The 22,806-nt window shown below is 38.8% G+C and overlaps 1 protein-coding gene across 1 annotated transcript in view; it reads left to right on the forward strand.

Annotated features, from left to right (window-relative positions):
- The window catches only part of epha8 (eph receptor A8), a 127,527-nt gene that overhangs the window by 54,502 nt on the left and 50,219 nt on the right, over nt 1-22,806 (forward strand). Inside the window, exons 4-6 of the mRNA XM_073468001.1 lie at nt 678-821; nt 3,079-3,228; nt 8,315-8,630. Of these exons, the coding sequence (XP_073324102.1) occupies nt 678-821; nt 3,079-3,228; nt 8,315-8,630 (610 nt within the window). The remainder of the gene's footprint in view (nt 1-677; nt 822-3,078; nt 3,229-8,314; nt 8,631-22,806) is intronic.

A 22,806-nucleotide genomic window follows, 5' to 3' on the forward strand; every position in this document is an offset into this window, starting at 1 on the left:
CATTGACTGGGCTGCTGTATTTAATACACTATGTATATAATGTAATAATATATGATTTAGTGATTAGATTTTGTTTGAAAGTGGTTGCATTTAAATGGTTTGAGCCACAAAACAACCCCAGCTAGACTCAGCCCATGAAATATCCACCAAGTGGTGGTTTTTGTTAGTTAGGACATAAACCACAGCCAAAATTCCTCCCCCAAAATAAGTAAGTATGTTCAATGGTAGTCATGAAACTGGAAAAAGTTAGCCTTGTAAATATATAGCGATCCATATAGTGCAAGTAACTTGTATTTCTAAACTGCTACTGTGTGTTGTGTCATGCTGGGTCATGCTTATATACGCGTTAAATTGCTTTACTACACAAACCAGAACCAGTTCATGATTTGCAAGCCCAGTCGACCATTCTGAGAACAGGTTCATCTTCATGTCAGCAGGCTTCCTCATCTGAATACATATTAGCTGTTGGGAGGAGCTACAACCAGCTGCTCTGCTCTTCTGAACAAATGGAGCACCTCATGGAGGAGGGGGGATGAATTCTTAAAAAAGAACAACCCAAAAGTTAAAAAACATTTGAGGAGAAAATAAGCCACACACAGTAAAGACTGTAATCTTTGTTTTTATTGATGATGCATGTTGGTGCTAGAGTTGCTCATATAACACTTTCTCTGAATCAGGTCTGTAACGTGATGAGCCCCAGCCAGAACAACTGGCTGAGGACAGTCTGGATCCCTCGAGAGGGAGCGAGGAGGATCTACATTGAGGTCAAGTTCACCCTGAGAGACTGCAATAGCATGCCTGGAGTATTGGGCACCTGCAAGGTAGAGAGCTCTAAAATGCACATAATGTAACTCCTATTGTGCTTAGTACACAGTTAGCATGTACAAATCACAATCTGAGATGACATCTATTTAAACTCACCTAAAGTTAAAGACTCACATGTAATTAAGAAACTATACTGTTTCCTAATTTTCTCATTTATAGTGACCATTTGTGAGTTTGACATACTTCTTGCATGATCGTACGTGTAAAAAGAGTAATGTTGTCAAATAACCTGTGTCAGTGTCTGGTGTACTGCACTGTGGTGTGCATGCTAACACTTTAGCAATACAATAGTAGGCATAAATAATTATCACCTTCCAAAAACTGAGAAAATGAGAACCTGTGGCTGCTTTGAGGCTGGGTTGTGAGTTCATTTTAATGACCAAATATAGAGTTGACACACATTTTGGGGAAAAAATGGATATGAAACTGACCGCCGCAAAAAAGTTTGAAAAAAAAAAAAGTTTAAAATATTGTTTTGAGTCTAATTTAATTTTGCAAAAGGAATTTATTTCTGTGAAGTACATGAACTGAGCAAACCATAGCATGCATTGAACATGCTTTAGCCAACTTTTCTGTCTCATGAAAGGGTAAGTTTAGGCAACACCTTGGACAATGTTGGTGTTGAGTTAAAGGGGAATCTTCACTGATTTTACACATCAAAGTGGCAGTTCCAGGTCGTCTACTGCATATCTGAAAAATAGCCGTATAAAGACTTTTGACATAGTAGTGCTGAAGCAGATTAGTCAATGAGTACTAAACTTCTAATTAGTGATGATTTAATATGTTTTTAATGTTGACTGTCGCTGATTTGGTCATCATTATTAATGTCATACAGTATTAGTTAGAGGTGAAAACCGACACATCAAAGTCTGTTTACTGTATACTGCATTATGTGGAAAAACAATCTACAGAGCCTTTTATATCTCCAGAGCATCATTAAGTCTGATGTCATCAAGTGCCGTCACTTGAGTCAGTGTTGGTTATGGTTGAAGACTACACATTTGAAAATGAAAACAATCTGGTGGTGTGGAGTTATACAGAGGTGAGCTTACCAGAACTCCATAGCTGCTACTAGCATAAAGCCACTGATGTAATATTACACTCCAAAACAGGGGCCATTCACTTGAGTGAAAATTATACATTACATCCGGCTTTGCTTCCTTGTTGTGCGTCACACTGTACATTTACATTAGTGTGTCAGCTGCTGGTCCATAGATATCTCACTGGTATGAAGTGGAAATCACTTTTCTTTGCTCATCAAACGTTTCGCAAAAAATATTAAATCGTCATGGTTTAAAAATTAATAATACAAAAATGCTTGCATTTTTAGGTCTCCTCTAAAAACTTTTACAGATTTTTTATTTTTTTTTATGATTGTGATTAATGGGGAAAATGCTTTGGGCAGCAGGTGACTTTGACACTGCAGTACCATGGTCTGCCACTGGGACAAATTGCCAACTAGGTTGAGTGGTGACCTCTCTTAATACATCCATGCATGACACTCCAGAATCTCTGACTTAACAGCAGGCGATCACGTTGCATTGTGGGTAATAAAGGTGCCCATGGTACAAGAAACTAACATGCGTGGAATGATGTCGCTGTCTCTGCAACATCAATGTTATGGGAGTGCAATGCTGCTCTTTTAAGGTTAGTCTTTACACAACAATGCGTTTGCCTTACTTTAAGATAAAGGAAACAGACGCAGCTAACTATAAGAAACATTTAGCTCTGTTAGCTCAGTTGTATTTTTTTTAATTCACAGACTCTAAATACAATGCTAGCCTAGTGAAATAGTTGCTTATTGGATGTTAAATGCAGGTGAAAACAAAATAGACCCCATAAACTTTTGTAATTTCCAGTGTCATATATCAGGATAAAATCCAAATGCAATTTAATACACCTTTGTTCTGTGTTGGATCCATAAAAAACCTGATTGTTATCCATTTTGGTTCGAGGGAAGATATTTGGTATAGTAATGGCCAAAAACATCAGACGAAAAATCACCTTAGCTCATTAGTTTCAACAATTCCATTCCGTTTATTATGTTTTTTAGCAAGCTAGCTAACAACTATCAATAAACTAGTACAAGCTCATGGATGAGTATACAATACGCTTCTTGGAGAGTCAGATGGATTTACACATTTTCAACATTTGACGAGAATGTGTCACACCGCCAGTCTGTCCTTATTGTCTCTTGCTTGCATTTACACTAGGGTTTTTTGATACAGTACTCATCCCTTGTTTGTTCTGCAGGAAACCTTCAACCTGTACTACTATGAGTCTGACAGAGCAGCAGGCTCGGCCATACGGGAAAACCAGTTCAATAAGATTGACACCATCGCTGCTGATGAGAGCTTCACCGGGGTGGACCTGGGAGTCCGCAGGCTTAAGCTCAACACTGAGGTATGAGCAACAACACTAAACAACAGCACGAATACTGACTGATATAACAGGTAAATGTCAGTCCAGGTTCTTTGAAGCAACATCTCACTCAGGGTTGTAGGTTTATTCCAATTCTGAGCACGTACACCTCCACAGGAATTCAAGACAAGTTGGAAACCTCCCCAGCCACAGAAAGCCTCTTCCAGTCTCATCACTTAGGCTGTTCAGTATCATGGGAAATACTTTGATATTGATACCAGCTTTTAATTTGATGCTGGAGAGTGGAACCACTCTGTTATTGATACCTTACATTGTTACAAAGACGACAATATGAAAGACATGGTCTAATTCATTGTATTGTATTCAATTTGATTGTACAGTGGCTTTGCCCTGTGCCACAGGGTGAACATTCAGACGATGCTTGATTTATTAGTTCAACCAAGAAACATTTAGTTTAAGTATAAGACAAGTATTTTTTACCTAATGAGTTTGAATTGGTAGACATGCTATATGTTACTCTAAGTTGACAAGACAACAATAGCATGCAGAATGTAGTGTTACAGCTGTAGTTCAGTAAAACTGTAATGCTACCAAAGCTTAAGATATGGGTGGCATTTCTCTTTCTCGCTTTCCATTGACAACCGATCCCAGGAAAGACCGAACGCAATGTGTTAGTTCATCTCTCAATGCTTTCTGATTTCCCTGCATGCTCAGTAGCTCTAAAGCCTAAGCCCACTGGTTCCCACTGAACACATAAATCTTTAAAAGCAGCTAAAAAGGCTTCATTTTTGGAAATGCTCAGTGATTCCCTAAAACAGCTGGGCAGCGTAGTTTTTTGCAAACATTAATCAAACATGAGGTAATAGCACAGTTTAGGGGCAATTTTAATACAAATTTGATACACTGGTGAGTGTTTAAGACAAAATACTTTTTAGGATATAATTAGGATACATTCATTGTTGGTTTGGCTCATTTCATGAGATACTTGACAATAAGAAAACATAGAATATTACCAACCTCATGCTTAAAAGTGATTTTTTTAAAGTAATTTTTTTAAGTAGTGAGTCTCTTTATTACTGACACACAAACACACACACACACACACACACACACACACACACACACACACACACACACACACACACACCAAGTCTTCACCCTACAATGTAATTTTCATTATGGGGACTTGCATTTTGTCCACATAGGGAAGGCGGGTCCCTACAGTGTGAGTGTGTAAACAGATTTATGTGTTAAGACGTAAGTAATATACATACATACATACACACGTCGAGAAATTTGGGCCAGGTAATGCAATTTGTAATGGATTGTTGTTTACATAATGAAAGCTGGACCTATTCTTAAAATTCACCCACACTTCAGGGAATAAATGTAATGTAATATTCTGTTGTTAAGCTGGACGTGAAAAGATGTGTACTGTAGATTTACCAGTTTGTTCAGGTTCAATATATGCAGTGCAACGTGTGTGCACACATTTGTTGTTGACATCATGTTGCATTGCTACTTAGAGCTTTTATAACTGTACTGCACGGAACCCAATCAATCAATTAATCAATCAAAGATTTCAGCTGCAGATGCACAAATAACATGTTCCTATCACACAACAGTTCGGCTTTTCTGATGGAAGCCTACAGTACAATAGCTATTTTGGATTAAATTTAACTTTAAAATATTATCATGTAGCATAGTACCAACTCTATTCATTTCAAAATGTATGATTCACTTACCTTGCATGGGTTTTATTTTATCTTCTCTCATTTCAATCTTTTACTTCTGGACCCTGCTAATAGATGGCAATCCCCACAGTTAAAATAAGAATGGATGATCCCAGAATGATCTGATCATTAAATCTAGTTTCTGTCAGATTGGATATTCGCCTGTGCTGGCCCACTACTATGTGTTATAGACTGTTGTAATAAACACTGATATTATTTTATTTCTTTCACCAATATTGCCACAACTGTGTCATTAAGGAACAATGAATTATAACATAAGTATGATTTTTCAGAGAAAAAATCACATCAAAATAGCTGAAACCTCATACACTATGTGCCGATAACTGACAAGTGTACAAACACAGGGAAAGAAAGTGCCTGAGGAAACTTTAGAGACATCTATCAACTCTGATGACACAACATATGTTTATGTCCTGGCATTCACATGAAAAAGCAATTCAACTATCCTCATAATAGCCCAGAAAGATCTGTAAAACTCATAATTAGCAGTCTAATTAGCACACAGTGTTGATGTACTAGGAGCGTGGAGAGTCAGTTTGACAGTGAAAAATCTATTAAATCCATCAAATCAGTTTGAAAACAAAGCCACTAATTGAGCCACAGCAATGTTGTTTGTAGAGATTGCTCCTTTAAAAGCAAAAACATACTAGATCTGTGATTTCTGTACTTCGGAGTATCCTTTTCTTTCACATTTAGGAAACAAAACCCTTCCTATGAAGTGTTAGAACGTGTCCTTTATGCCTCTTTAGAATCTCATTTACAAAGATCTAAAAACAGGACAGACCTTATGTCAGGCTGAACACAAACTGAAGTGTACAGCTTTCATTACAAACCACAAATGAACAATTACAATAGAGCTACAGTGGTACAGTATCATGTACATTGCATGTAGCTGCTTTAAGGCTCAGTCAACATTTCAAAAATTTCAATTATGGGGCCATTTTAATTCACTCCACTGTAATCATTATGATTAGTGTATTTGGCACAACAATGGTATTAATAAGGTATTTGGAATGAAAAGGCTCCCAGACATTATATTTTTTTAAAAAGTCCAAAAGAAGCTGGGTGAGTCGAGGGGGTCTGGAGGAGGGCCGGAGTCAGATTGCCTGACGGCAGAAGAAAAGGGGCAGATCAGGGGAACTAGAGGCCTCCCTCCAAATGTCCTTTGTGCACATTAGGTCCAAATTTTAAAAATCCAAAATGCAAGAAACAAAATGGCAGATGGCAAAAAACACAAGGAGCAGGCAGGCAAATCTGAGAACTAAAGGAGCACAACAATTCAAATGCTAAATCCAGTACAAACAAAAGAAGCACTGGGTAGACAGACAGGACCACAAAGAGAGAGGGGAAGACAAGGACACAGGGAGTGATAACTAATTAAACACAAGTGAGCAAGAGAAAACAGACAAAGGGCAGGAAGTAACACAACATGATACATGAGGATGAACCAAAATAAAACAGGAAACAATAACTAAAACAAAACAAAATGATGAGAGTAAAGAAGAAAATTAAAGCGATAATTAAGTCGGAGCTCCTTTTAGGAGCAGGTGTTTCACAACGACACAAAGATTAATTTCATTGCAACACATTCTAGTGTGACCAGGCCAAGTCAGCAGATACTTTAACCATTTCATAGATTTTAAGCTAACTTAGTTTAGTTGGACTTTTTTGGATGGTAGCAAAATGTCTGACAGGAAGTTAGATGTTGGCTGAGGTGATGTTGAGTTAATAAACAATCAACAATAGTTTCTAATTCTGAGGTGGCTGTGTGTCCTGTCTTAGGTTTTGGTTTATTAAGTGCAAAACATTTCTCACTCCAAACACATCAAATACAGCAGCTTGGTCATTGGTCTACCTACCCCTCCACTGTCAGCTTTGCATGTGAAGGGCTCCAAGGTCATGTTAGCTGTAATACATATGCAACATCCAATTAGACTTTGACTCAGAAGCTTGCTGACAAAGATTTCACAGATTATGACAATCTATGTCTTTTGGACTGTTATGAACATTGTGGAACAGTAGTGCTTCGGTTAGGTTGAGACACAAATACTACATGGCTAGGTTTAGGAAAGGATAATGCTTTGGGTTAAAATATCTATGCTACTTATATAAGTTCAGCCATGTCTCTTACTTACATTTACATAAGTTACCTCACTCACGTGGGCTAATGTAACTTGAAAACAAATTAATATTCACACAAAAGACTTGAACTCCAGTCTCCTGGGGGAATTTGGACCCATCCAACCACCCCCCAACATGGACTTGCTCTTTATATGAACTAGAGGGGCGCTTCCATGAATACGGCATCATACTTACATACAAGGTAGATCTGCCTAATTATCATGTCAAAAGATATAAACCATTACAAGTAGTTATTAAAAAGTCAATTAGAAACAATTAGACTGGTTCCTAAACCCATTTCTGACCCTATTAGATGTTAATAACTCTGCAAGAAAAGCTCTTCTTATTTTTCTTCTTCAATAAACTTTTTAAAAAAATGTTTTGAATCTGCTCCTGGGTGTTAACAAGATAGTCAGCTGTGATATGATATGTTGATGTGGTTATGTTATGAAAAACAAGCATATAAAAATGTTAAAACATCAGTGTTTCTGCGTTGGGAGTGAAGCAGTTGATTAATGACTGCTGCCAAAGCACAACACAGAACACCAGTCCAGAGATTAAATTAGGGCTGTGTTCACACTGTTCCACCTGTTTTATTCAGGAATCACTGTGGGAACCACTGTTTGAGCTTTCAGTGTGAAAAAAAAAGTCAGAGAACCGTCCAAACTCCAAACGTAAGCTGCCTGCAGTTGTTCTTGTAAAATAGGGATGTTTGATAAATATGTGAAATATGACATTCGTAGTCCATTTGTTAAAATATATTTGAGTCAGCGTCCCACTGCATTTTTGCACCATTATCATTTCAACTGGGTGCAAGTGCGAATTCCAAGTACCAAAATTGCACTGCATTATTTAAACTGCATAGAGAGGCACAGCTGTGCCATTACACCCTCCTCTTTGCAAATGTAGTCTGTTGGAGCCGAGATACACATATATGGTATAACAAACAAATGCAACAGACTAGATTGATGAGAATTAGCAGTACGACTGTGTTTCTACTACTGACTTTGTGGCAACACACAACTGTGCGTGTTTGGCCACCTTGTGTGCTCATCCAACTTGAACCTGTTTCGGCCGCAGTAAAGAGAGTACACCCCAAAACAATGGAAACATGAACACGCAGACAGACACACACTCATATTAATGATACATCATTTTTTATTTGTTGTCAAAAACAGATTGTTAGTGTCTGACATTGAAATGTCACACTCACCTCCTCTACTCCAATGCAGGTACGAGGTGTGGGCCCCCTGAGCAGACGAGGCTTCTACCTGGCCTTCCAGGACATCGGCGCCTGCATCGCCCTCACTTCTGTGCGGGTGTACTACAAACGCTGCGTGGGTGTGAACCGTAACCTGGCGGTGTTCACCGATGTCGTGACGGGAGCCGACTCATCCTCTCTGGTGGAGGTCAGGGGTCAGTGTGTGGATCACGCAGAGGAGAGGGACACGCCCAAGATGTACTGCAGCGCTGAGGGGGAGTGGCTGGTGCCCATCGGGAGGTGTGTGTGCTCGGCCGGATTCGAAGAACACAGAGACTCCTGCGTGGGTAAGTTTCCTCAGGGTGCTGTCATACCAGAACCCGTTAGGTGCAGCTCAAACAAACTGTGATGTGTTGGTCAGTTTGGTTCGGTTTGTTTAGGCTGGTGTGAACACTGCTGCAGACCAAAGAGGCCCACCGGGACAAGCCAGTTCTGATGTGGTTTGTTTGATGGAGGAACGCAAAGACCAATCACAGGACTGGGTGACAGGAGATGTGACTTAGCTTGAATTAAAATAAAACTTAACTTAATAAAAATGAAGGTGGGCCCTGTCAAGTGATTTCCTAAGTGATATATATAGAAAATATCAATATCAATAGCAAAATTAGATGTTGCATATAACATATTATTGCTAACTGGTAACTCTGGAGCAAAACTGGCGCTAGACAGGTGCTAGGTAGGTAGAGCATCATGATTTGAAGCTTAAGGTCACTGATCAAGCTACTATTTGACAAGTTGGGAGTGAGAACTGGCGCCTATCCTAACTCCCCTCACCACAATATTATAGTACAAGTCACGTCCTTTCTTCTCCTGTTAAGATCGAGTTGCAGTCCTAATTTAAGATGGGGGCAGACCTGAAGAAATGTATAAGTGAAATGTATAGCTGAGCATGAATTCTGCTGCGATCCTGTACCATGATAAAAATGTATTCATTAAACTTGCTAATCTCCACTGAAAGGGAGACTTCTGAATTAGTATGAAATGGTGGAAGTAGAGATAAGGGTACATCCGACTGTTAACTATCCAGAGAGAGCTGGAGGTGAGTGAACTTATTCAGAGTGAGCTCTGGCTCTGCGCTAAAACATGAAGTGAATCAGAAAGTTTGAGCTACTGTCTCACCTACGGCACATTGCAGGTATCTTTTTTTTATTTACAGTTACAGTTTTGTTTTTCATGATGTCGACAGTCCTGATTCCAAACATGTTTGAACTATTTTAATGGGAATGACAGGCAACAGCTAATTCACATACCACACGCTGATGGTGGACTGGTGGCCAAGGGGTTTAAGGAGCTGACCATCAACTGCAAAATCCTCAGATAGTGTTCAGCTTGTTCCCCATCTCCCTCTCCCTTTATTTCCTGTCATCTCTCTGCTGTCCGCTGTCAAGTAAAGACATAAAATAACTCTTCAGAATGACAGAAAAGACACAAAGAGAAACTCCACACACAGTATAATTTTATCTCAACCGTCAGCACCAACTGAACCAGACTGGAACAGACCCAGTCTGACTTGGTCCAATCAGTTTTCATCCTCGTGTCATATTCATAATCAGCTCAAATGCCATAATGTCTCTTCACCTTATTCATTCATTCACCTTTCTATTTACCTATTAGAAATACAAATGAATGAATGCATAAGGCACAGCTGGTCACTATGACATGCTGTCAGATTGAGTTTTCCTTTAGGGTCCACGTAGTACTGATGGTTTTATTTAACCAGAAAGTGTCTTCAGGTAATCACACTGAGAGTCCTGGCTAAAATGGCACTATTAAGTAGTTAATATTGGGGGGTGTAAAGCAAGGCTATTGTCCGTATATATCATAAAAATATCTGTTCTCGTATATGTATTCAGAAGAGGATATAGTTTATGCTCTTGTCTTCCACCTTTTCTGTTAAATTGTTTTCTACTATTATCTAGGAGTTTAGCAGCCCTCAAAATAAGATACGATTTTATCATGTATACTAAAATAATTAAATAATAAAATTCAATTTGTATTTAACCTCAACTTAATTGACAACAAAATAAAGAAAAGTCTTAAGTTAGTCTGAATTAAAGCTGTGGAAATTGAAAGTGGAAATTGAACAGGGGGTTTGTGTGAACAGGCACATATTCCATAATGTTCTGTAACTGAAGGTTGTGTTTATTAAGGAAGGAGGCCCTGAGAAATCTGAAGATCGTCTGACATATCAGTGACAGAAAATGAGAAATCTATTGACAGAAAAGCAGGCCATATTAGCTCTTTCTTGTATATGTTCTCAGTGCATCATGCAAATAATGTATATTATTTGTATTTATTATATTTACTCTAGTAAACTCAGTCACGGAAAAAATAAATTCTAAACTAAATTCGCGCAAAAAAGAAGATACATGAGAGGAAAATGACCAAAACCAACCAACAAAAAGTTACCTTCATATTAGGACTGCAACTAATGATTATTTTCATTATCAATTTCACAATAAATCAGTTAATTGTTATATTTTCTATAAAATGTATTAAAAAAAATTTGATAAGAGGTAAATCATAATTCCTCAGATCCCAAAGTGAGGTTTTTCAAATGGCTTCTTTTGTCTCCCAGTCCAAAACTCAAAGTCTCATTACTCACTGTCATAAATGACGAAGAAAAGCTTCAGAAGCTGGAACCAGCAATTTGACATTTTTGCATTTAACATTTATGAAACGATAATTGATAATTGATAATTGATAATTGATTATCAAATTAGGCAACAAATTGTCTTTTAATCAGCTAATGGTTGCATCTCTTCTTCATATGAACACCTCTGAGTTGGTTTATAAAAAGCCAGTGTGAACACTTACCAGCAGCAGTTTTTTCTTCGGTCCAGACAAAGTGAAGAGAATTGCAGCTGTGAATCAAATATTCTCTTATGCTCCATTGGTGAATATTTTATCAGCTGAACAACTCTTTTTCTACTTAGAAAAAAAAAAATTCTAAAAAAAAATTATATAAGCATCAGTTGGCCATTTATTTATCCATGTGAAACTTTTACTCTGCGCTCAGAGCATCAGCAGTAACGTCTCTAGAATGTAAAAAGCCTTCGAAGCAACACTTGGATTTGGAAAGGTTCTAACCTTTTCAGTGAATCAAAAACTCTGTTTGAAGCTCCGGCTGTGGATCACGTATTAAGAAAATAAAAAAATAAATGAAGAAGTTCAAGGTCTGGTCAAAAGCTTTTTCAGAGGTTTAACACTTTCTCAAGTAGGTAAATACAGAGAAAACCGCCGTGTGTCCGATTAAGCTGAGGCTCATTTAGCCAGTGATGATGAATAATAAGTGAGACGTTTGAGATGCAAAGATCCTCCCTTGTTTTTCATTTTGTTAAACCACATTCTGTTTGTTTTTGTCTTTTTTGATTTTTTCGTGGGGTTTTGATAGGCTGGCTTCATGCGGACACCCGTGCATATTTCAGGTTGCCATGGGTTACAGTAATTAAAACCTATTAATCACAGAGCGATGGATAATTAAACGCTAAAAGCAGTTTGTCAGCTAAACGAGCCGAACGAGACACGCAACACCGGTTCGCTTGCATCCCGTCCTCCTCCCCCTCGTCCTCCTCCTTCCCCCTCTTCCTCCTCCCGCCACTTACACACACTGAAACACACACTCACAAATCTCTGTTGTGCCCTCCCAATCTGAGGCTAGCAGCAAACACCCTCTTGGTTCGACACAGTGAGAGCTCCTTGTCAGAATGTGTTTGAAAGTGTAGGAAGTGGAGTGAATGTGCATATGTGTGTGTGTGTGTGTGTGTGTGTGTGAGTGTGTGTGTCCAGTTCAGAGGGCTACTTACAGACTTTCTATAATTAGTTGCAGGCAATTAGCAGCAGCACAAATGCAAAACAGTGCCCATAAGGAAAGCAGAGACAAGGGTGGAGGAAGGAAAAATAGTTCCATTTTGTTTATGGGGATGATTTTATCCACTGCTTTAAAAGTAACACACTGGTGTAAGATATTTAAAGATCAGATGTTTTTTGAGGGAAATAAAGTATAATAGCAACTGAAAATAAAATTCACTTTCTGCATGATAGTCCTCAGCTGGAGGTGATATTGTTACCACCTATTTTATTTACCATTACATCACAGCAGCCGGAGCACAAAGTGGATTTGCAGTGGAGGGGAAATATAACAAAAAAACGAGCCCTTCAGTATATCCTCCGCTGACGTCTTGTCTCTTCTGGCACCAAACTGGGTCGCCGTGCTAATTCACCCTCGCCAAAGCAAAGCCACAGTCACGCACACACGAGACCAGACAAGACACAGAGAGGCGGGGAGGGCACGAGATGGTGAAAGGAAGACGGCTTAAGTGGTGTATGTGTGTGTGCAGAGACAGAGCGAGAGAGAGAGAGAGATCAGACATGAATGTGCGTGAATATGTGTGTGTATATGAGCGTGCTTAAGTGGTTCTCCCCTGACAAAGGTGCAGAGCCTTGGCTGAGAGCACGGCATGGTGTGTGTGTGTGTGTGTGTGTGTGTCCATGTGTGTTTGTGTGGGAGAGAGAGCGCAGGGTTGCGTGACATGCCGTTAAAAGTGTCACAAGGAGGGAAGCAATGAAAGACGGAGCAGAGAAGAGAGGAGGATGGAGGGGGAAAGACTGGTGGAGTGGTTGACTGGACCCCTCGTCCACTTGAGTTTACATCAAAACACTGAGTCTGTGTGTGTGTAGTCGTGTGTACATGTGTGCAGGTGCGCACTGTATGTGTATGTGTGTGTCTCTGTGTGTGTGTGCCTCCCAGTGCCAGTGAAGAATGGACTAAAGTGCCCCCATACAGTGAGAGCGATCGAGGACACACTGATATGAGACACACACACTTAGGCTGGTCACATCTACTCAGCTCAGACGACCCATCCAAGCCTGACACACACACACACACACACACAAGAGAAAGGGGGTGCTGCGTACTCGCACATGTGGGTTATCTCGCTCCTCTGCTCAGTCAATGGACCACAGCCTGTCCTCCTACTCTGAACTGCACCGTGCTTCTGATACGTTCATGTGATTTATGGGTGAGTTTAACATAATTCAGCTGCTAGAATAGAAATTCACACACTTTACCCAAAACAACCATATTAACCTCTTAACAAGCAGTTTTCCCATTTTTATTTCCCCCAGAACAATCTTCGAGGTCTGACAGTATCACATATATATTTTGTATCACTTCCTTACTGAAGCTATATGACACTGATATAGGAGGCCTACTTATTCTATTATAACAAGGGTACAACCATTTTAAAGGAGCGCACCACTGAGAGTGTTGGATATCAAGATGGAGACTGAATGAAATGTAATTGTTTGTGTGATCGCTTTATTGATGAGTTGTATCAGAAATCACTGTTGCCATTGTATGTTTTTTTTTTAAGTATTTTTTTTTACAGTTGCCAAACATCTGTGTTGTGATCACTTTAATTTCTGCTGTTAAAGCGTTATTGTGTTGGGTCAGTGATGTGAGCGCTTCTCTTATGAGAACGACCACAAACATTATCCCTGCACAGTCTAAACTGTAGTGTGTCAGTTACTCAGTCATTCAGTATTATAATCATTTTTCTTCTTTTTGTCTTTCCACCATTTTCTGCTCTGCTTAAGAAACTCATAAGGCTCTTAAAAGTCCTCCACACTACTCCGAACAGATTTTCATCTTAGGAGCTCTCTTAAGGGCTAAGATGCTTTATGATTAACCTTTTTCTTTACCAGGATCTTAATTTTAAGGAAAAATCCTTAGACATTTTTTTTTTCCTAGTGAGCAACTTTTAGCACTAGGACACTTTATGACTAAGGGCCCAGATGTGTTGTGTAGCCCCTGACAGCTTGGTTACAAACCTTTTTTTTTTTTTTTTGCAACATATTTGCAGCCTACTGAGCAACAATTTAAATGAAAGTTTGGAAATAAATACCATTCTTTATTAAAAGTTCTAAATTCAAAAACTCAAATCTGTGATACATTTTTAAAAGTGGGAAAAAAGGTGCTGGAATAAAAAGTGGATGAACTATAAACTGTTGAATGTTAAGTAATGGTTATAAAAATCCTGAGGATTCTAACATTGTTTTGTTTTTAAAACTCTTGTGACGTAAAGAAATGACAATAAATTTACCTTGTATCTAGACCTTAACTGGTGCTTGACAGCATGTTTTTCCAAGTGAACCCGACCACTTGAAACCAGTGAAAAAGGCAAAGAATAAACACTAGACACACATAACTTTAAAAAAATAAATAAATACAATTGTGTTCATGAAAGACAGTATAGATCTGATTATGAAATGGGTTTTTCAAGGCCTTTTAAATGAAGTTGCAACGGGTTTAAGCAATGTCTGGCTGCACAACATGAGTATGCTTTGGCTGACCAACCTCTTGGTCAGTGGGTCAGTGAGGTTTGAAAAAACATAGAGAGAGAAAGTGATACTTGAAATGTAAAAGAAAAACACATAATATAAAGGTGTTAAATTTTCCTAATTAAATTAAAAAACAGAGTTAACACACACATATATGTAACCCCTTCATGCATGAATTATTATTTTATTATTCAAAAAAGAAAGGGAAAAAAAAGAAATACAAGGATAAAAGTCAACTGGAGTTGTGGATAAGGTTTTAAGGATCCAGCACGAGGACATGGTACTCCAACTTAAATGGTTTAATTTAAAATGGCTTCCAAATATCTGTTCACTGCGGTGGGCACCATGCATGAAAAAACTGAGCACGGATGTTTTCATTATCAATATCCACACCAGTGTGGCCTAAGACAAATTTACTTTTTTACAGAAAACCTAAATTGTATAAGGCACTAATGAAACTATTGATGGTGCATAGCAACAAACTAATTTGCTTTTTGCTGCTTCTCATTTCTTTTTCTTTTTTTAATAAAAGGTGTTTTGCAAGGCTGATTCTAATTGAACTGGTGTGATTCAACCTACTAAATAGGCCTTTTTCTATTCCATAGTCATCACAATAGCCTATTTAGCTGTTTATATTTGTCATAATAGATTTTTATGGCCTTCAGATATGTTTGATCCCTTTGTAAAGATTAAAATCATGACTGGAGCAAATAATGAGATTTAGGAAATTGCTATGTCAGTCAGAGCCAGATGTACAATGGCAAGGTCATTTCTGGTGTCTGATAACATTTGGATCTGAAAGGATTATCTCACGCTGCATAGTGTTTTGACTACATATATATATATGTATATATATATATACATATATATATATATATATATATATATATATATATATATATATATATATATATATATATATATATATACATATATATATATATATATTTTTAATCCAGGATTCTGGTATTTTTGGATGGCACTGTAAGACTGGGCAGTGTAGCTGAAATCACCATGTTTGTAAGAATTTTCTGATATGAGTATATAAGATGACAAAGGAAGGTGGTCTCATAAAATTGCTGAATTGAAGGTAAGTACAGTGAGCTGTTATGTTCCATTCTTTTCCTGCATTGGGAAAAAATCTTCAATCGCCGAATGTGATGATGATTGAGCCTATGGCCCACTGATGAAAGCCCTTGCATTTGCTGTAATACCTGTAAACACACAAGCGGCGCACAGTTAGTGACACGTTCACCCAGCAGTGATTGGTCGGCCGGAGGAGTAGGTGGTTCGCACGCGACATAACAGTTGTGTTTGTCCTGGTCTCTGCTAGTGTTGGGAGTAAACGGTTAACATTACTGTTAACGGTCATGGTCGGACAAACAAAGAAACAGTGGGTGATGAAACTTAAAAAAAAGTGCAAATCACTTTCACGTGGTGTTGTTATGAAGGCGTGGCAAAGCTGCTGACTGACAACTGACGTCACACAGGTGACGCTGGATCCAAAAATACACCTGCAATTGCCGCTTCTGGAAATCTTCAAGACTTTAAAACAAATATTGTAACAATAGATAGTGATTTTCTTTAATTAGAATTTTCGTGGAAACATTCATTTAAGACACGTTAAAACAATTCAGATTGAAACATATCAGGTTATGTCATACTAAGATCAGACTGGAGGGAAGTTCCTGTCGCTCAGTTTTAGCCTCAGATTGATGTGTGTTATCAAACTGTGGCAGGTCATGTAATTCATCACTTCTCCCTCTTAAGCAGACAACAATTATTGGCTCTTGCAGTCACTGAGGGATTGTGGGATTGTTCAGAGCCTCTTTGACTCTCCTTTAGGCAAACTCTGCTCCCTGTCAGTCACAGAGAGGAGGAGGAGGAGGAGGAGGAGGAGGGAGGCTTAAAAAGTAAAGGAAAAGGGCGGGAGAGAGAAAGACAAGCAGCATGAATAAAGGGAGAGGTGAGGAGGGAAAATAGAAGTGAAATGAAAGAATCCAAAATACAAAGACAGAGAGACAGAGATTATGAAACAAAGTAAAATGAGAGAGGTGAGGCGTCGGAAGAGAAAAGGTGTGACACTCTGCCACATAATGTGATCATTATCTGCCAATGTGGCACCGCAGAGAAATATCAGTGGAAGACAGCAGCAGGAGACAGGGAGGATTTAATATTCCTCTGTTATATATTTATTTCATCACACGCACGCACGCACGCACGCACACACACACACACACACACACACACACACACACACACACACACACACACACACACACACACACACACACAGGAGCTGAGGGCTTTGTGTCCTTTCTCCAGCCTGTCAACACCTACGTCCTCTTTTCTGTCACTCCTCCTCACTTTTGGTATTTTCCACTTCAAACACATGATGTTCATAAGCAGAGGTACACACACACACACACACACACACACACACACACACACACACACACACACACACACACACACACGTCATTGAGACTCCAGAGACAGAGCTGTGCAGGGTCGTGTCTGACAAGGTGAAGCAACCTCACTGGCCCTGGGTCCCAAAGGTCTCTACAGGTGAAAACAGCTGACACTCAACTGTGGAAAAAGGGGTTAGACCACTGTGGTGGCCTTCTAATATACCATACTGTAGGAGTTATGATCAAATGACCGATATTGGTATTGAGTATTAGGTACAATTTGTTGTTGTCCACCCTTGGAAAGATCTAGTTTTCCCATTGAAAACAGCTAAAAATGTTCTGGATGCTAGTAATGATTTGTCATTTTTACTGCACATTTTATTCAATATTTTAGTTATTCTATTTTTGTAAATTGGAAAAAAGCTAAAATTTGCAAAACATCTCAACTGCTGCTGAAATGTTTATTGCTGAATTAGTCAACTGACAGAAAATGAATTGACATCTATTGCAATAAACAATTTATTGTTTAGTCTTTTCTCCTTCTCTGTGTTTTACATGACTGGAAATTGAAACGTTGTGAAATTGGACTGCCAGACAAAGGACACAATTTGTAGACATCATTTGTATTTTTCACTCACTATAGACTAAACAAGTATTTAATTAATCAAAAACTAGACACATTACAAAAATGTAATTTTTAGGCGAAAAACTGAAGTGTGCTCACACGTGCTAAAAATGTCATGTGCAAACACTGTAAACAGGTTAAAATGTCTTCAAATATTTATTGTTTGCATGTGAGATGTAGTGTGGAAGTTTCAGTCTAGGTCGTAGCACTTAACAGAGTTTTCAGTTGAGGTTGAATTTGAAACACTGAATGGATTTGAAGTGTCAGTCTACAGTGTCCATGAAAGAAATGCAATTTGATTAATAAGCACTAAAATCAGTGGAAGCAAGGCTAGCCATGGAGTCAACATTGGGGGGGGGGGACAACATCTGCATGACTATAACTATACATGAAATCTTCATTTTCATGACACGTTACAAAAACTCTACAGTAGCCTACCTACAGTAACACTCATTTTAGGTGGACAGGTTGGACAAACCACACACTGAACCGCACTATACCATGATACTAGAATTGGTGGTAGTAATAATGACAATCTTTTAATTTTCATTATGATCGTGACTACATTTGCTAATTATTATTTCCCACAATGTTGCCTGGTCTTCTGTCGTAGCATAGCAAATTTCTTTTGGTTTGATTTTTTATCAAACCTCCCCGTACAGTGTGTATGATGTGTATGAGATGTGTTGTTTTAGTCCATCCTGACTAGTCAAATGCTGTGTAGTGTGTTAACCAACTAAAATGGGCAAATCTATATTGGTAGAAATGATCAATTAACAATCAACATTAATTTCAGTGTACATTTTTTTAATACATTTCAAACCATCATGAAACCCCCTTCACAGACAGCTGCATTTATGATCCATGTGATTTCAGTTACAGAGTTTAAAGTATAGCTAAGCATATAAATCTAATACTCCATGTACTGAGCGTCGTGTAGCTGCTACATCTTTCCCTGTATGTTTTCCTCCAGGCTGCAAAATTCCTAATGAAGATGCAGTTAAGTGATTTGTGGAACAGATGATTTGCTGAGAACTTCATTATTCCCCGGCTCACGACCACTTGAGTGGAACACGATATTCATAATTGCTGTCAGAATCAACTTGTGGCGGCCTGCTATCGAGAACGTATAAGGAGCTCAAATTGAAACGGTCTCTAGAGAGGGAGAGACCGGGGAATACGGAGTGATCAAATTAGTTCCATCCTCCTGGCGGTTTGTAAACAACTGCTGATCAACAACATTGTTACTGTTTGGAGGCAAATGACACCGAGGCTGCAGAAACACACCCACACTCACAGCCTCGGGGTGGGGAAGCTACGCGGTGTGAGCGCATACACATTCACACACACATTACTTAAAGTGAGTGACAGAAAAACACATACATTCAAATCTGAATCCTTTAACACCATTTCACCAGGGACTTCTTTCAACGTCATTTGAACTCTGAGAAAGGTAATAAGTTTTGCTCTTAGGGGGAAACCACGTTTTAATTTGGGTCTGTTTTTGTAGTTTTGGCCAGTGTTTCTGCTGGTTCTGATAACAACTGGACCCAGCAAGGAACTGCTGAGATCTGGGAACGCCTCTACATCGCAAGAGAGAAATCTGGCAGGGAAATAAACACAAACACTCTGAATATCAAATGGGTTGAATGAGTTTGTTTTTTCCTGAGGATCAGACAAAACTGATCTGGAAAACAAAAAAAAGGTAAATCTGAAAAACTGAGCCAAACTGTTTGTTGTAAATTAAAGAGCTTTATGGCATTTTTTAACACTTACCTTGAGATTGATGATTTCAAATTGAAGAAATGTTGGTTGGTCTTATTACTGTTGCAACCAGCAACCACCAGGTCTGGTGTTGTGCCCTTTGGTGGCTACTTCTGCTGTTTGGAGAGACATTTAAAGTCAAGTAAATGTTATTCATATAGCCCAAAATCAGAAAATCATAATGTCTCAGAGGACTTTAAAATCTGTACAGCGTGCAACATCCGTACAGCGTGCAACACCCTCTGTTCGTCAGTTTAAGTAAGTAAAACTCCCTCCAAAAACCTTTTAACTGGGAAGGGAACAATGGAAGAAATCTCAGGAAAGAGGAGGATGGATCACTCTGCCAGGATGGACTGACATGCAATAGATGTCAATGTACAGAACAAACCCATAAAAATCAGACAGTACAATGACAATATACGTGAAGAGTGTAGACCCAGGAGGACAACTGAGCAGCTGATGGTGTCACCAAGTGGCACCTGCGCTATATGACCTCTTCTCCTCTCCTAGGATTTAAAAATGAGGACGTCATTTCTCTGCTAGACCTCAGCTAGCTAGCTACCAAGCTATATTCCCAAAAAATGGTAACAGAAAAATGCAGCAGGTAGGGTTAGGATCTACACAGCTCAGGGTTTTATATGTGGACTTAGCAAACATAGAAGTCAAGATATTTCTTTAGTTGAATGGCTCCTACCAATATTGCAACCAATATAGCAGCCTCAGTGTTGGGTGAAAATTACATCGACATATGTGTCACTCTCTGCTGATAAAGTAAGAGAAAACAGTCTGCCGTGAGCACGGTGTAGTTTGGTTATCAGGCTAACCAGCAAGCTAACATGAATCAAACACAAAAATGTCACTTGGGTGTGGCGGTTTCTTGGGAGGTTATGAAGATAAAAAAGCCTAACGAATGTGATAAATCAATCCCCTTTGCCACAGGAAACAACAACAACATCCTCTGAGCTGGCAACCTACGTGCTGAAAATGTTAAGCTACCTTAATATTAACATGGCCGCTTATAGCACAAACCTAAACTAGCTAGCAGTTGTTACCTTTTCTTTTGCGCGTATTTAGCCATTTTAGTGCCAGGCAGTGTTGCAGTCAAGACCACCTGAACCAAGACTAAGTCATGACCAGTGCCGTCTTTCCATTACATCTACCGGTCTGGCTCTACTTGGTTTGACTTGGCGCGGCTGGGATTTGCATTTCCACCACAACTTGGCTACCTGATTGAAGGTGTGTCTTCAACCAATGACACGCTTGTCCCAATCCCCACAGTACTATTGAAGAATCACCGCTGTTGTGCTTTTATGCAACATTAATAGGGAATTTGGGTCAAATTTGACTATCAGTAATAATTAATGATTATCAGGGATAATAAGATCCAATTTACATTAGATCGCCTCGGGAGCACCACCCTTGAAAAAGGGAAATGATAACCAATGCAATGATTCAGTCTCATAAAAAGTACTGTCAGTTTGTAACTCTGATTAATAATTGACTTAATAATTACAACTAAAATTACCATAACAGCTAGTAATGGTCAAAGGATTTCGGACTCCCAAAACAGCTGAAAGCGAACACGATGAAACAGTTCAAAAACAGCAGATGTTTGAAAGTACAAAAAGAATGATATGAAAGAGATTCAGTTAGAAACTACAAAAGTACTGAGAGCTGAACACACAGACTTAAAAACTTCTTTCTCTCAGGTTTCCTCCACAGACATGAGTTGAGTATGGATTTGAAGGGCAGACGGGTGCTTGTTATGCCCGGCTTGGCCCTGCTCTGGAGCAGGTCCATCTTTGGTGCGGCACGGCTCAACTCAGCGCAATAAAACTGGTGATGGAAAAGCAAATCAGCGCAGCTCAGTTTGATTCGCCGCGGCCAAAAGTGCTGATGAAAAAATGGCACAAGACTAGATTGTATCGTGACCAAGACAAGACCAAGGCAGGGCGAGACTGAGTCAAGACCAAGGCCAGTGCGAGTCCCACACTACATGACACACAATAAAATGTGGAACCTGCAAACCACAGGCACTCCTAAAATTGATCACAAAGTTCCACATTCTCATGAAAACATCCTCAGAAGACAGATGAAAATTCATTTTCAGTCACCTCTTTTATTGCCATATACGTATATTTGAGCCCAACCAATATATTGGTTGCTTATATTGGCCTATTACAGATATATCGGTATTGGTGTAAACGTTTTTCTGATATTGGCAAACATAAATCTTTTGGTTGTACAGAACATGATGCAGAAAAAGATGCGTGGGGTGATTTTTAATTCTTTTCTATCTCTATTTCTATTCCCAGCTAAGTTTACTGTTAAAGTTCATTGATGTCATTATAGACGATAAAGTTTATTGTTAAACTGTTTGATAACCACATTTGAGGGATTATTGCAAATATGTGTGTATATCAGATAAATCAATATCCAAAGTCTAATACTGGCATTGGTATTGGCCCCAAATAAGTGCACCTTTAGCTATGTCTTGATAAAATTATCAAAAATCATTGTAAAGGTGAATTTTATGTGTGGGAATTTTACTTTGTTTTCTATGAGCAGCAAATACAAACAAACTCTAAGGATCTGAAATTAACTTAACCATTTTTATTCAACACTTTTCCATGTTTTACCATCCACCTAACACAATACAATTTTTGTGCAAGCATTATGTTTTCTAGGTGACTCTTGTCTTTTCTCAAAGAAACCATCTTTAAGAAGGTACCAAACAATTATATAATACAGCATGGGCATCGGAGCTATGCTGTACTTGGTGTACAGCTATGCTGTACAGATCCCACCCACTTTTTCAAATGATTAGTTTTGCCCCCATCAGGCTTTTTAGCTTGGCGCTCCTTTCAGAGTGCAGCTTCTGTGCTTCATCATCAAATCCATTCTGCTTTCTTATTGGGAAATTCCAAATCAATGAAACTCCACACCATGTTTTCAAAGCAGATCAACAAAGCTCGCACACACATACATCCTCCAGCAGGGCCCTCCTACTGGTTCCAAAATCCCGACTTGTCACTAAGGGTGACCGGGCCTTTGCTGTTCGGGCCCCTCAGCTATGGAACTCCCTGCCTGGAGATCTCAGGCAGGCAAACTCAGTATCATCTTTTAAATCCCTTCTTAAAACTCACTTTTACCTTAAGGCCTTTTCTTAATTGTTGTTCATTGTTGTAGCTATTTAAATTATTTTATCATGTTTTTATCTTAGGTTTGGATTTTAACTCATTATATTATCTGTTTTATTGTAAAGCACTTTGTAACTTGTTTTTGAAAGGTGCTATATAAATAAAGTTATTATTTAAAGTT

This window comes from Pagrus major, chromosome 6 (genome assembly GCF_040436345.1).
Source record: "Pagrus major chromosome 6, Pma_NU_1.0".
NCBI lineage: Eukaryota > Metazoa > Chordata > Actinopteri > Spariformes > Sparidae > Pagrus > Pagrus major.